This window comes from Salvia hispanica, chromosome 5 (genome assembly GCF_023119035.1).
Source record: "Salvia hispanica cultivar TCC Black 2014 chromosome 5, UniMelb_Shisp_WGS_1.0, whole genome shotgun sequence".
Classification (NCBI taxonomy): Eukaryota; Viridiplantae; Streptophyta; class Magnoliopsida; order Lamiales; family Lamiaceae; genus Salvia; species Salvia hispanica.
Window position 1 is genome coordinate 19,842,729 of NC_062969.1, and position 13,070 is coordinate 19,855,798.

At 37.2% G+C, this 13,070-nt stretch overlaps 3 protein-coding genes across 4 annotated transcripts; 1 reads left to right on the forward strand and 2 right to left on the reverse strand.

Moving 5' to 3' along the window:
• Positions 1-721: 721 nt before the first annotated feature.
• On the reverse strand, positions 722-2,649 carry LOC125189580 (ubiquitin carboxyl-terminal hydrolase 21-like). The gene is given in 8 exon segments (XM_048086843.1): positions 722-822; positions 888-1,296; positions 1,371-1,838; positions 1,934-2,073; positions 2,165-2,284; positions 2,343-2,395; positions 2,397-2,452; positions 2,530-2,649. Coding segments are annotated over 8 exon segments (1,467 nt in total).
• Positions 2,650-3,734: 1,085 nt separating this feature from the next.
• LOC125190804 (probable ADP-ribosylation factor GTPase-activating protein AGD8) lies at positions 3,735-6,958 on the reverse strand. Its single transcript, XM_048088207.1, has 7 exons — positions 6,722-6,958; positions 6,470-6,588; positions 5,140-5,602; positions 4,781-5,050; positions 4,457-4,582; positions 4,104-4,202; positions 3,735-4,024 (listed from the first exon to the last, which is right to left on the reverse strand). Exons 1-7 carry the CDS (start codon positions 6,788-6,790, stop codon positions 3,917-3,919), a joined length of 1,254 nt encoding a protein of 417 aa, XP_047944164.1. The 5' UTR covers positions 6,791-6,958; the 3' UTR covers positions 3,735-3,916.
• Positions 6,959-8,800: 1,842 nt separating this feature from the next.
• Positions 8,801-10,446, forward strand: LOC125191110 (STOREKEEPER protein-like). 2 transcript variants are annotated; one of them, XM_048088570.1, is made up of 2 exons: positions 8,801-9,423; positions 10,035-10,140. In XM_048088570.1, exons 1-2 carry the CDS (start codon positions 8,935-8,937, stop codon positions 10,035-10,037), a joined length of 492 nt encoding a protein of 163 aa, XP_047944527.1. In that variant the 5' UTR covers positions 8,801-8,934; the 3' UTR covers positions 10,038-10,140. The 2 variants fall into 2 exon arrangements, with proteins under 2 accessions (XP_047944527.1, XP_047944526.1); XM_048088569.1 differs by having other exon boundaries at positions 8,807-9,423; positions 10,080-10,446.
• The last annotated feature ends 2,624 nt before the right edge of the window (positions 10,447-13,070 follow it).

Sequence of the window (13,070 nt, forward strand, 5' to 3'; positions counted from 1 at the left end):
TTAGAACTATTATTTGTTTTATTTTATTATGAAACTACGTAGATATTTCATGTATTAACCGGTATCAATTAACTTTAAGATTAATTTTTCAATTGGGCAATCACTATCACTTTTATTTTAGTTTTTTATAATTTTAAATTCAAATGTTATTCATGGAATTTTTGTTATATTAAAAAGGAAAAAAAAGTACTAGTATTAGTTTTTAGATCATCTTATTATTATTTAACTACTTTTATAATTTAACATAGCACCCATATATAATATTTATATAATCAATGTACAATGAAAATATTAAACAAAAACTACACTATATAATTATTCATATAATTAATTTAATTTATAAGTATTTAACGCTAATAAACTTGCAATTATAATTACATGTTTTATTTATCTAAATTTTTTATATATAAATAAAGAGAAAAAAAAAGTACTAATCACCTAAAATCTAAAATGAGTGGCGTGATCGTTTTCTGTATTTATGTTTAAGATGACCTTGACAATAATCATGAAAATTGATTAAATATTGAAATACATCATAGTGTATGCATTATATATGGAATGCGCAGAAGCTTTTCATATAATTTAGAGTGTTGGAATTATGTATTGTATTTATATTTGTCAAAATTCTATTGATAGGACATACCAAATAGGATTGGCACTGTGGTTGTCTTTACCATTGAATTTTTTCTAAACTCACCCTATTCCGTGTTTCTCCTTGAATTTATGCGACCATTTCTGGATGTGCATCCATATCCTCCTCCAATCGTCTTTTGCATGAGAGACGGTCTGCATTCCTCAGATGTCTGCGGAAAAAGCTGAAACCTGCATCTCAGACCAAATATCAGCATCTGCCATCAATTTTTATACTAGAAGATAAAATTATATACCAGGAGAGTCTTTTATGTCTATCTCAGGACTTGGAGATCTCAAAATTGCTTCAATATCAATTGGAGTCTTTTGGGGAACACTAACCTCCTTCTTATAGTTAGCCTTTTCAAATTTAACTGGAGACAGTTTTTGGTGTGGTGCTATGCTTACTATCCCCTTAGTTTCATTCCTCACACCAATATCTTTGATGCGTCCTCTTCCCGTATTCCAACTTATGCTAAACCTGTTGTCCGAATAGGGAGACATTGAGTTGTCTAACACGGATACAGGCGATGTGTGCCACGTAGTTGAATATAAAAATTCTTTCTGTGTTTCAATGAAACTTGAAAACCAGGGAGTGCTTTTTTTTGCATAGAAGAGGAGATAAGCCTCTTGTGATAGCACATATTCTTCATCGACCAGCTCAACCTACGCAATGGGAAAATGCGATTTATATATATATAGACAAGTAGAAGCAGCAGCAAATGGTGTGATACATTTACCTTTGAATCATCAAAACAAAACCATATGCCAGCAGATAAGCGTATATAGCAGTAGTAGTGGCCAGATGTAGGACTTAATCCGACGTGCACCACAACAGCATAGAGCACATATTCAAGATCTTCACTCACATGATTATGATTGGCGCGGCGAGTGAAAGGCTGCAAATCCAAATCTAAGGGAAATGCGACATGTTTATCGATCTTTTGAACAAAACTGCCATGATTTATGAACCTCTTCAAATGAAGTAGCGCTACTTGAGGATGCCGGGCGAAGGAAAGTTTCTTCTCAACGTACACTCGCTCTTTACATTTTTGACATTTAAACTTAGTCTGCGGATCTCCTATCCTTTCAACCTTTGTGAAAGAGTAGAGAGCATTAAACAAATTGTCCGCATCATCGATCTCCAAACTCAGGTCGATTGATGGTTCATAAGTGTCCGAGCAGTGACCACAGTTACAACACATTAACTGCAATTATAAATACAGAATAGTGAAATAAAAGGAAACTTAATCATGCATCAATAACTAAAGAATGAGGAATCTAATACTAATAAAGCTCATACATTGCTGACAAGACAACCGCCAAATACTCGTTGCACTATGCTATAGCCCCGTTCATGACATGAACCGAGCCTATCCAAAAAGCACTGAAAGAATTCATGAGCATCTTCCTGCTGTGATCTTTTGAAGTTCGATGATGTATCTAGTTTAACATAGTCAAAGAAACAAAACAAAACCAAACATTCGAAAGAAACAACAATAATGATACACATCAGAACTGCTACAGAGGATACAAGTTAAATTGTTGACAAGATCTACAGGAGAGACAGTGGCATTCGAAACAAGACATTGAAAAATCAAATCCCGCAGTGCATTTAGCAAACAAAACTGCTTCTTATTATCTGTACACATTACTAAGAATCCAAATCAAAAATCAAGAAAAAAAAAGTAAATCAGCTTGAACTGACTTACAGTTATTGGTAGATTGAGTTGAGAAAATTGGTTGAAGAAGTGGAACAGTGTGAACACTGCAAAACTGAATTCATAAAGCAAGTGTTGCCTAAATTTTCCAGGCCAACTCCCTACACCGGAAAAGCCAAAGTTAGTAAGTAAAAACTAAGAAAACCACTTTATAGTAAAAGATTTTAAGAGATGTTACTAAGATAGCATGATTAGACAAGTCATGTGCAGATTTGTCTGGTGGCTTATGCGAAGATAAGGCACGAGTATCGTTCACATCATCCGGCATGTAGTACACGTATAAATCGTCGTCGGCCATTGGGGCATGTAGTTTTGGATTGAAGCATCCCACAAAATGAAGGAGCCAAGGTGGTATTTGACATGGGAATTGGGTGTTGATCATGGAAAGTTTATTGGATTTTTCAAATAATAAAATAAGTGGAGGGAAAATAAAACTCCACGTGACTCGCCTCTATATCTGCTGATTTATGTTACTACTGCTCAATACTCAATATTTCATTCTCTCAATCACCTCACTTTCCCCTTAAATTACATGTTTCTCTCCTTCGATGTAGGAGTAATATATTCTCTGTCCATAAATAAATCTCACTTTTAAATCTCATACTACTACATTTTACTGCTATAAAAAGTGTATCTATTAATTTAAAATAAAAATATAAATTGATGAGTGAGTTCGTAGGCTCATTTATCAAAACTAGCAAAAATGAAATAAAACATTTGACGATAGATATCCAAAAATGACAATATGAGATGTTTATTGGTTTATAAAAAGTGTATCTTTTATTAACTAGCACAATCTTTTGTACAAATTTTATTTTTAATTGTAAAGGTAAAAGAGAAATTGCGCCTAGATATATTCGATGTTGCCGAGATTACATTACTTGATTTTGAATTGGATATTGCTATACTGCATTAAAAAAGCAATAATAAATATACACTCAATTTCGCATTCTATAATCTATATTGTACTAGGAGTAATTGTTATACACTCAATTGCGCAATGACATTTTCTTGTTCACCCTTAATTTTCGCTCCTGCCCCTATGGATCATCACAAACACAAGAAGCGATAACAAAAATTTGCATTTGGAAGAGTCAATTAATTTTACAAAACAAACAAATTAGTTTCAGTCTAGTCAATTATATTGAATTCCTCTGGTTTTTGTTCTAAAACAACTGAAAATTAGTCTCAAATTTTAGACTAATTATATTTTCATGACTGATGTTTATTGAACTCAACATTTATATTTGTGTTTAAAGTTTGGACGATTTTTCATAAGTATAGTGTCGTTCAGTGTGGGGCTCCAACATGGAAAAGAGAAAAACAAAACATTGGATGTCTTGTTTAAACTAGTTCAAACAATAGTTGTATCGAAAACGAAGATTAAAAAATAAAGTAATTTAACCACATTAACCCAACATAGCATTTAGCATTGTCGAAGCCAACCTATCTCAAGCTAGCAAGGGCATGACCCAGCTTTTCAAAATTATGCTCTCTTTACATTTTAACTAGATACTCCATTATATGGAACTAACTCATTTTTCATGTACATACATTGTACTCTATCAGAGGACCCTGTCTTGCAGATCCGTTAGTAACGATGATGCAAGGGAGCTTATCTTCTTCCCGGTTTCTCCTGCAATATTCTTTAGAGAGGAGATATCTTGTTGTGCCTGATGACAACACAAACAACCAATCATTCAAGGCCAAAGACAGAGTAGAGCAACACACTCCCAAGATCAGTAATGTTACCTGGAAAGACAGCTTATTAATAAGCTCACTCGCAGAAACGTCAACAGGAGAGCCTGACTCCTGACCAAACAGATCAGCACTAGAAATTGACGATGACCCCTGGCACATAATGGAATCAAAGATAAGAATAAATTTGAAACTATGCATCTAAGAAGGCTAGGAAAGTAGGATGGAGATAAATTTGGAACGATGGTCCATGCCCTCTGTTTTACAAATCAGACAAAATAAATAGAGCTGTGAAAGTAGGACAAACAAAATTTTGGAACAAGAATCTGATATCACCCTATGTTTTACGGATTGGACAAAATAAATGGAGCAGAAACGGTAAGATATATATAGGGTATATGACATACTGAGAATTTCTCCAATGTAGCTGATGCCTCTAAATCATTAGCCTTGGTTTGATTACCAAAGTACTGGGCAGATGATATAGATTTTGCATTAGAAAATTTCTTCCTCGCTTCGTCGGTCTCTTCAACCTGAAGATGGGAGATAATAGACGGATTATGCTCAAGTTATACATGGAGTAGCTACTACATCTCTTCTAGCAAAAGTAATGACGATGTCCATTATACCAAAAGTGATAGTAGGAAACGATTAACCAGTTGCCCCAGTGTCCACAAAAAATTAGCAAGTTTATATTCTACTTTTAAGTTGGTGAATGAGATTTCTCTTACTTGGACTTTTAATGAATTTGACCCACTTTTCTTAGGGAAGCCGTTGTCCATGCCGTATTCAGCAAAGAAATTGGATGACTTTGGGGCTGATACATGGTTAATAATACGAGTGCCTCCAGAACTCAGCTCAGTAGGTTGGCTATTTTCAGTATACTCAAATCGAGATGTAAATGATGCACCAACTGCAGGAGTGCTGCTGGTTGCAGATTTGGTAGAAGAAACTTGTACAGGAGGTTCTTCAGGCTTCTGATCGTAAAGGCTTTCACTAGGCTGCATTATGAAAACAATAGAATTGCCTAAATATAGAAGCACCTCAATGATACATTGCAAGAAGTTTAGTAAAGAAGGCTCATGCAAACCTTGCTAGTAAGTTTCTTCGCCCCTAGTCCACCAGTCTTCCCAGCTTTCTTTGCACCGAGAGTCTTCTTGACATAAATTGTTGCAACTGCTTGAGAGGCCCTGGGTGAAGAAGAAGAAGACTCTGGTGTTCCATTTTTTAGAGATTGTCTTTCTTTCAATGTGTCATTTGAAGAATTTCCATTGGACTCTTCAGCAACTTTTACATCAGAAAATCCATTAGAAGGTTGGGATGACTGGGAAGCAACGGGTGAGGAAGGTAAGCCTGACTCTTCTGCATTGTTTTTTGCAACTTCTTTAGCAAGTAATTGCTTGTATAACTCAGCAGCTCTTGAGGTATATTTGGCCTCAATCTTGCCTCCATCACTCCATCCATGCTGCTTGAAAAAAACTTGAGCACGGTTATTTCCGCCAAATAACATCATCTTCAACTGCTCAGGTGTCCAAGAATCCATATTTGTTGACCTGCAATCGAGTATTTGCATGAAACTACAAAATCTAAAGAAAGCAAGATAAAACAGAGATCAGTTGCCTCAACTAAATATCCATGACCCTAGCCACTAAATGATGCTGTTCTTTTTAATTTTGCTAGGCCATTCCTCCCTCAGAAACAAATGTGATAGAAGTACCCATGAAACAGAAACACATACGCCTGTAAGATGGGTCTGCAAGTACTTGGCCATTCCACAGAAAATTCAAATTTAGCAACTTGATGTATCTTTTAGACTGGAATCCATTAAGTCAAGCAAAATCAGAATGGAAGAAAGATATTCAAAGACATTCAGCTCATCCTCAATCAGATTTCATTTCCAGTTTCCCACTAAGTTATTCTGTTGGTCATATTTTGAAAATTGAATACATTTACGTGAATTTGAATTGAGCATTGCTATACTGCATGAAAAAACAACAAATAAATATACGAACTCAGTTTCATCAATAAATAAATATATACCGAATTATTATTATGATACCATCCAATTTATTGCATCTCTTCCGATCAGCTTTCCCATCCCAAAGAAGAGTATAGAAATGGTTGATGCAATCTCAGGGAGGGACTCTTAAAAATGATAAAAGAATCAAATTCGAATCAATGGTTCATAAATTGATAGCATTGATTTGACGCAAACAAAAACTTAGGAAATACTAATAGTTTTTCATATTAAAAGGCTATCAATGAATTTACGGTGTGATGAAATAAAACAGACGATCAATTGCAAATTACTTTAAGATACTTCAAAATCAAAATCAAAATATGATTCAATCTGCAATCTAAAAGCAAGCCTCGGGGAGAGAAACAGAAACACGATAAGTTAAGCCGGAGATAGGAATTACCTTACGAAGCTGATGTGCACGCCAAGGCTTCGATGAACCCCCGAACAATCAATGCAGAGGAAGATCCCATACGTAACCGACGCCCAAGTCGGATTCTTCGCGTTGCAATCGAAACACATCTGAAATTCGAATTTAAATATCCAAATCATGGCTCAAATTGACAAATAACAAACTCTCTAAACAAATAAAAAAGAGGTGATTAGATCCGAATCAGATCTCAAAGCAAAATTGCATAGGAAAACGAAAATGAACCTTATTATCGGACTTGGCTCTGAGCTTGCGGAAAATGGCGTTTCTGTCGGTGAAGGTGTCGGTAGCCATGGCGCTATAGCTTAACAGGATCCGGTATCAACAAAGATGTATACGCGAATATAGCAAATACTGTTTTTTTTTTATTTGATTTTTTATTTTTGAGAGAGAAAGGCGTTTCTCTATCTCTCTCTGGTTTCTGTATCTTTCATCTCTCACCCTTTTGAATGCGAAAATGAGAACTGAGAGAGATGCAATCTGAGCCCCCCAGATCAGGGTTGACGAAAATGCCCTTAAACGTAAGTTTTAACTAATTCGAAAAACTTCATTGTATACAATTTTGGCAAAATAAATACTCCCTCCTTCAGCCACTAAGAGTCTCACCCCTTCGCGACACGAGTTTTAAGAAATATTAAAATAAATTGGTGGAAAAATGTTAGTGGAATAAAGATCACACTTGTATATTAATGTTTTAAATGAAATGCGAGTGAAATGAGTTAGTGGAAGGTGAGATCTTATTACCATTTATGGTAAAAGTGAACCGAGACACCTATTTACGGACGGACTAAAATGAAAAAACAGGACTCCTATTCGCGGACGGAGGGAGTACATCAAATAAACAACCATTCAAATAAAATACAAACGATATCAATATCAATGTGCAATCCTATATGTCCATAACTCTTCAATTATATCGTGCTGGAGTCGAAAAATGAAAAACGAGATAATAGGATAATAGGGTATTTTATAGAAAAATTCAATGTGCAACCCTATATAATAAATTCGGCTAGCTAATCACTCCTCGCGCGATAGGCGGAGAACAATCGGCTAGCCGAGCTCGTCCACGCTCGACCTCTAGGGCGTTTTATTTCCGTCCTCCCTATAGCCGCTTGCAATAGTGGACTAACCGAGTGCCCTAGCCACACGCCGGCGGCTAGGGCGTCGGCTAGTCCACTATTTGGATGCTCTAAAAATCCATCCATCTTTATTTTCCTATTGCTACGTCATCATTTAATCTTCCAGCCCCGTCACTTACAATAACGTTCCATAAATTCGCTTTATAATTCTGTGTGAGATTTCGGAAAAAGGGATTAAATTCGTTGACGAAATTTGAGACTAAATTCGTTGACCTTTCAGAATATGAGATCGAGACACGCGAAATGTTTAGAATTAGGGATGTCAATCCACCCGAAACCCGTGGATCGGCCTAAATAGCTCGGTAAAATTAGTGGAATAGGACTGTAATTTTGTACCCCGAATACAAAACGGGCTAAACGGGTTAGCTCAAATGAGTTGGCGGGTTAAACGGGTTGCAACTTTTAACTAAAAAATATTAGTACTAAGTTTTAGGGATTTTTTGTACTTTTGAATTCCGCGTGACACACTTATTAGTCTTCTTCAATCTTCATTTTACACTTTTCCACTCGATCTCACACTATCAACTTTCAAGTTACACCTCGACATTATTCCATCGTCCCATCATCTGCCACTACTGTCTTACAACCATCAAAACCAATCAATACAAAATTAAGAACTAACTATCAAAATCTCAATATATTTATCATTTTAATAATAACACATGTGAGATATGATTTTAAATTTTCATAAAGAATTAATTATGAACAGTACCAAAATAATGACACAAACACAAGCTTTAATTCAAACTGATTGACTTAAATTTTTTTAGGTTGTAGTTGATCGAGATAAAAAGCTTCTCTCCAACTATTATTGAAGAAAACTATGAAAATTTGAAGATTTTATATGATTCCAAAACTAAGAAGAAGAAAAATATTAGAAATTAAAATCATTTTATTAAAAAAAATTTAATACAAGAAATTATTTTCGAAAACTCTTAGGCGCGAATAGTCCGATGGGTTAGGCTGAAATCCCGCGGGTTAGGGTTGAAAATATATGACCCCAAAAATTGATAACATGAATAGCCCGCACCCAAATAACCCAGCAATCCGAGTGGATTGGCCCGAACCCGAACGGGCTCGATTGACATCCCTATATATATTTACAATTTACAAAATTAATACATTTCCCTTATTAAATGTATCCGATATTTGAAATATTGGGATTCTAATATACATTCTCCAAAGGCGTATAGCAGTTGGTTTATTAAATTGTGATTTTCTATAAAAAAAAATATGTTAGGGCAACGAAGAGGCCGCTGATTTTGATTTTGAATTTGAATTTGCGCCCAAACCAGAACAATGAAGAAGAAAACCATATGGCCGCCTAGAGTATTCAGCGACGAGGATGAGATTTTGGTGCTGAAAAGGCTTGCGGATTTCTGGGGTGATGGGAAGAACTGCAAGTGGACTAAGTTCCACCGTTTCGTCAAGGATGATCTTTCTAAGCCGTATACGAGGCATCAGGTGGCGGAGAAGATCCGACGCCTCAATAACAAGTTCCATCGCTATGGAGCGGATCCCGATTTGTCGACCCCTCATAAATCGGCTGTGTATGAGCTTTCTCGAGCTTTGTGGAAAGATGAAGTTAAAAAGAGGAAAAGGAAAAGGAAGGAGAAGAAGATTGGATTGGATGAATTTGAGTGCAAGTATCCATACTTGTGTGCTTCGTTTAAAATGCCTGGGTGTCCCGTGGTTTACTTGGATGAATTGGTTTTGATTGGGAGAGAGAAAGCGGGGCAGCTTGAGAAGCAATGGAGGGAAGTCTATGCTCAGCAGCTTCGCCTTCAGGTGAAAAGCCTTGCTCTCAGTCAACAGCTACATATGTTTCCTCTTCTTTCATCTGTTTTTCTATTAAATTATGTCTCTGTTTCTTTATCTTTCAAGGATTTGGACTATATCTCTTATTTTATTTGTTAGTCATGGTCAGAATTTGATACTCTCTCCCTCTATTGACCAATTTCTTTTTGGTTTATCACAGTTAACAAGACCCATTAATAGAAACATTTTTTATTATTATTTTATTCATTCATTAACACACAAAATAAAATTACGTTTACTTAGAAATTGAGGAGCACTAGTTTAATAAATTTATTTAGGTTTGTTTTGAATAATGTGTATAGGACAATAGGAGCCTAGGAGGGTTGGATAATCTTGGGGTCTACTACTTTTTACTTTTAATTTTAGGATTTCCGTCTAAATATTTGTGAGGTAATTACTTAATAGTATATGAATAATGTTTCACCAATGTTTTAATTTAGTACAAAAAATTCTAAGTTAACATATTTCATTTAAAAAGTTTAAGAACATATTCTAATTAATACAATCTGTAAAATGTGTCTAACACTGTTACTTCTCCTCTTTTATCATCCTTTTCACTCCCAAATTATGTCCTACAATAGTGATAGCCCAAAGGAGACTAATCGTAGTCCCCGTGAGTCCTGCAGCTAGGAGGAGAGTCTTATGAGGAAATGGCTGCCAAACCTAGTAGAGAGGACTGAAGCCCCGTTGAGGACGATGAACCAGTACGCTCTCCCTGTAGTAGCGCGTCTCCCTGAAACTATTCCTCATGTGGACACTAACTTGGGATTTATGTTGTGTAGTTGTGTTTCATTTTGTGAAGTACTAAAACTAGTGTTATCTTGAGTTGTGGATTGAGAAACTTCGAAGTTATCTTTGCAGACTACAAACTTTTGTGTCGTAATTAGTTTGTCTTGTCGAGCTTTTAGAGCAAATGGCGATGAATTGGCGGAGAAGTTTCAGATGTGTTGCTAATTATTTAATGGTTTGTGATATTTATGGAATTGTGTTCTTGGACTATGTTGTCATATCTTTTTACCGAATGCACCGTCACCATCTTTGAGTAGAGAACAATGAAAATCACCTGTGATTTTGTTATTAATTGAATAGTTTTATTTTGAGTTAATCATGGTTTCTGAACTGGTTTTGCAACAGCAGTGATATGGATTATGGAAGATGGATCGGAAATTATGAATGCTATAATTTGGAAGTGAATAGGCCGAAAGAAAAGATTTAACAGTGTTAGACATATTTGACAGATTGCATTCATTTAGAACACTTCATAAATTTTTTGTATGAAATATATTAACTTAAATTTTTTGTATTAAATAGAAATATCAGTGTAACATTTTGTATCGTAAGGTTTAATTATCCCAAATATTTGTTGATCATGAATCGGAGCAAGTTAGAAATGAAAATTCTTTAGCCAAAGCTCATGATATATGTATTTATATTATTTATAATATTGGTCAGGTGACTCAGGACAAGGTTCACGTGGAAAATGTATGCTTGTTTATTATACATATTCTATTTTCTTTAAATCGTGTATGATTACGTGTATTCATAGAGATTCAATATTTTATAGGGTATTAGGACTTCATTGGTACAATGGATGGTGATAAAATGCAAATTCTATATTTTTTTTTATTATTTTTTTGGAGATTTGATTATATCCTTTTAAAGTTTTAACATCCAATGGTGTTAGGCCCCATAGGCCCGCCATTTCCCCCTTCCCCCCAAACCTAAAAAATCCCCCGCGGTTTTGGGCGAATTACCCAAAAAAACAATTCAAAATATACTACATTTCAATTAAAATTACGATTAAAATAAAAATTAAATTTGCACGTGTAGGGGAAAATTCATTAATTGCATTTAAAAAAGTTACATAGAAAAAAAAAAAAGAATAATAAAAAAAAAAACTATGTCGGGGGGTCCCCACTCTTCAATTATACCCTTTTTGGAGTTAAATATGAGCATCCACTTGGCGACCGGGAAAATTTCCCTTTGAGTGGGCCCGGGTTTTCCCGGGGGTCCCCCTCGACACTGGGGGTGGCCGTTGGGTTTGGGGCCCGGGCCTCTTAACCCAAAAGTGGGTTTCGCCCGTCTTGGGCGATCATGTTGTGCGGATAATGCGGGGTACATTATCTGGAAACGCATCCGACATCCCACAAACGCTTCCCCTTGATTGCCGCCCTGGGCCCCGGGCACACCAAATGCGCTCCCCCCCTGCGCGCCGACTCCTTTTAAAGTAGGCCTTCTTTCATCATTTGTTTGCCGGACGTCTTCCAAAACCCCCACCAGGGTATATCCCATCCGCCAAGTAGTAGCCCATATCATGCTGGGGCCGACGCCCGGCACTTCTCGTTGAAGAGGAGGCGAGTTCGGGGGTTGAGGGCGTTGTTCGACCGGCTACCCCAAAATACGCATGCCCGGGGTCCAGGCCCTAAACGGCCTCGAGGATTATCGTGGGGGGTTTTTTGACTTGTAGCCGGTCGTGTAGGCCCCCTTTGGTGGACTTATTCCACTCCCAATCATCACATCCCTTTTAAAATCCGGGGAAACCCCTTTTTTCCCCCCGAACCTCAAAGCAATCTTCGGGAGTAGGGCGAAGGTTCTCAAAAAGCGTCACGCCCAAACTCCCTTGGCATTTCATGGGACGACTCACCGATGTGGAGTACTCATCCCACATGTCTGGGCCCCGAGCCCAACCGCCATTGCCCCCCGTGCACTTTTTGGGTGGGGGTGGCCGGGGCCCCCACCCCCATCGTGCCGGGCGGGAAAAACATATTTCGCTCCCCTGCCCATGCGCATAAACAACTCCCGCATTCAAAGCCCCGGGATGTTGGGGGGAAACGCGGGTTCTCCGTAGGGAAACCCCCGGGTGTGCCTACGTGATCCCGATCAATCACGCCGGTGGTGGACAACTCGTGGGGCGGGGTCGCCCGTTCCACCATACGCATTTCCCATCCCCCGGTTTTTGTAGGCCTTAAACCTCGTTTATCCTCCCGATCCCCGGGGTCCCCACCCTACCGCTACCACCCCGGGTCCCGCCGATGATCTCTTAAAGGGAAAAAGAAAGAAAACTCGTTAAAAAAAGTGGTGAAATGAAAATGAAACGAAAAACGCTTTTTATATGATTTTTAAAAAAAAAAAAAAAAAATGGCTTGGGCCATCGGGGGCCTGGGGGTCCTGGGGTAGCCATCCAGGTTTGGCCCGACGGGGACAGCCCACGCCATCCCCATTTTTTAATTGGCCCCAAAGGGTTACCCTTTACGCAGGACAATGTTTGGGTTCAATTGCGGGTCTTTTAAGATGTCTTTTAAAGTTTGTGAAATATTAATCCCTTTTTGTACTGTTATCCATATCCGGTTGCAGTGACAAATCATGAACGCAGTCTATAAAGCTGGAAGGGTTTTATTCTAGAAGTTAATCGAACTTCAGTTTATTAATATTCCCAGTTTATTTGAGGTTAATGTCACAAAAGAATGCTGGAAATGGTTTGGAATCGTTCAGATATCACATATGAATTGACTATTATTTATCATGAAGTATCATAGCTTTGCTGTTTATTTAGTTTTTTTTTTTTATTGTTAAAGTCAATTTGTTGGGGATTTATTTAATGGTGGACATCAGTTATT

What these genes read in the sequence shown, in the direction of transcription:
- LOC125190804 (XM_048088207.1), bottom strand. Translation starts at nt 6,790, where the DNA reads ATGGCTACCGACACCTTCACCGACAGAAACGCCATTTTCCGCAAGCTC. An exon ending in CGAAGAAACTTACTAGCAAG is followed by an intron (nt 5,051 to 5,139) that starts GTTTGCATGAGC and finishes TTCATAATGCAG; the next exon opens with CCTAGTGAAAGCCTTTACGA. An exon ending in CTACATTGGAGAAATTCTCA is followed by an intron (nt 4,203 to 4,456) that starts GTATGTCATATA and finishes ATTATGTGCCAG; the next exon opens with GGGTCATCGTCAATTTCTAG.
- LOC125191110 (XM_048088569.1), top strand. Translation starts at nt 8,935, where the DNA reads ATGAAGAAGAAAACCATATGGCCGCCTAGAGTATTCAGCGACGAGGAT. An exon ending in CTCAGCAGCTTCGCCTTCAG is followed by an intron (nt 9,424 to 10,079) that starts GTGAAAAGCCTT and finishes TGAGTCCTGCAG; the next exon opens with CTAGGAGGAGAGTCTTATGA.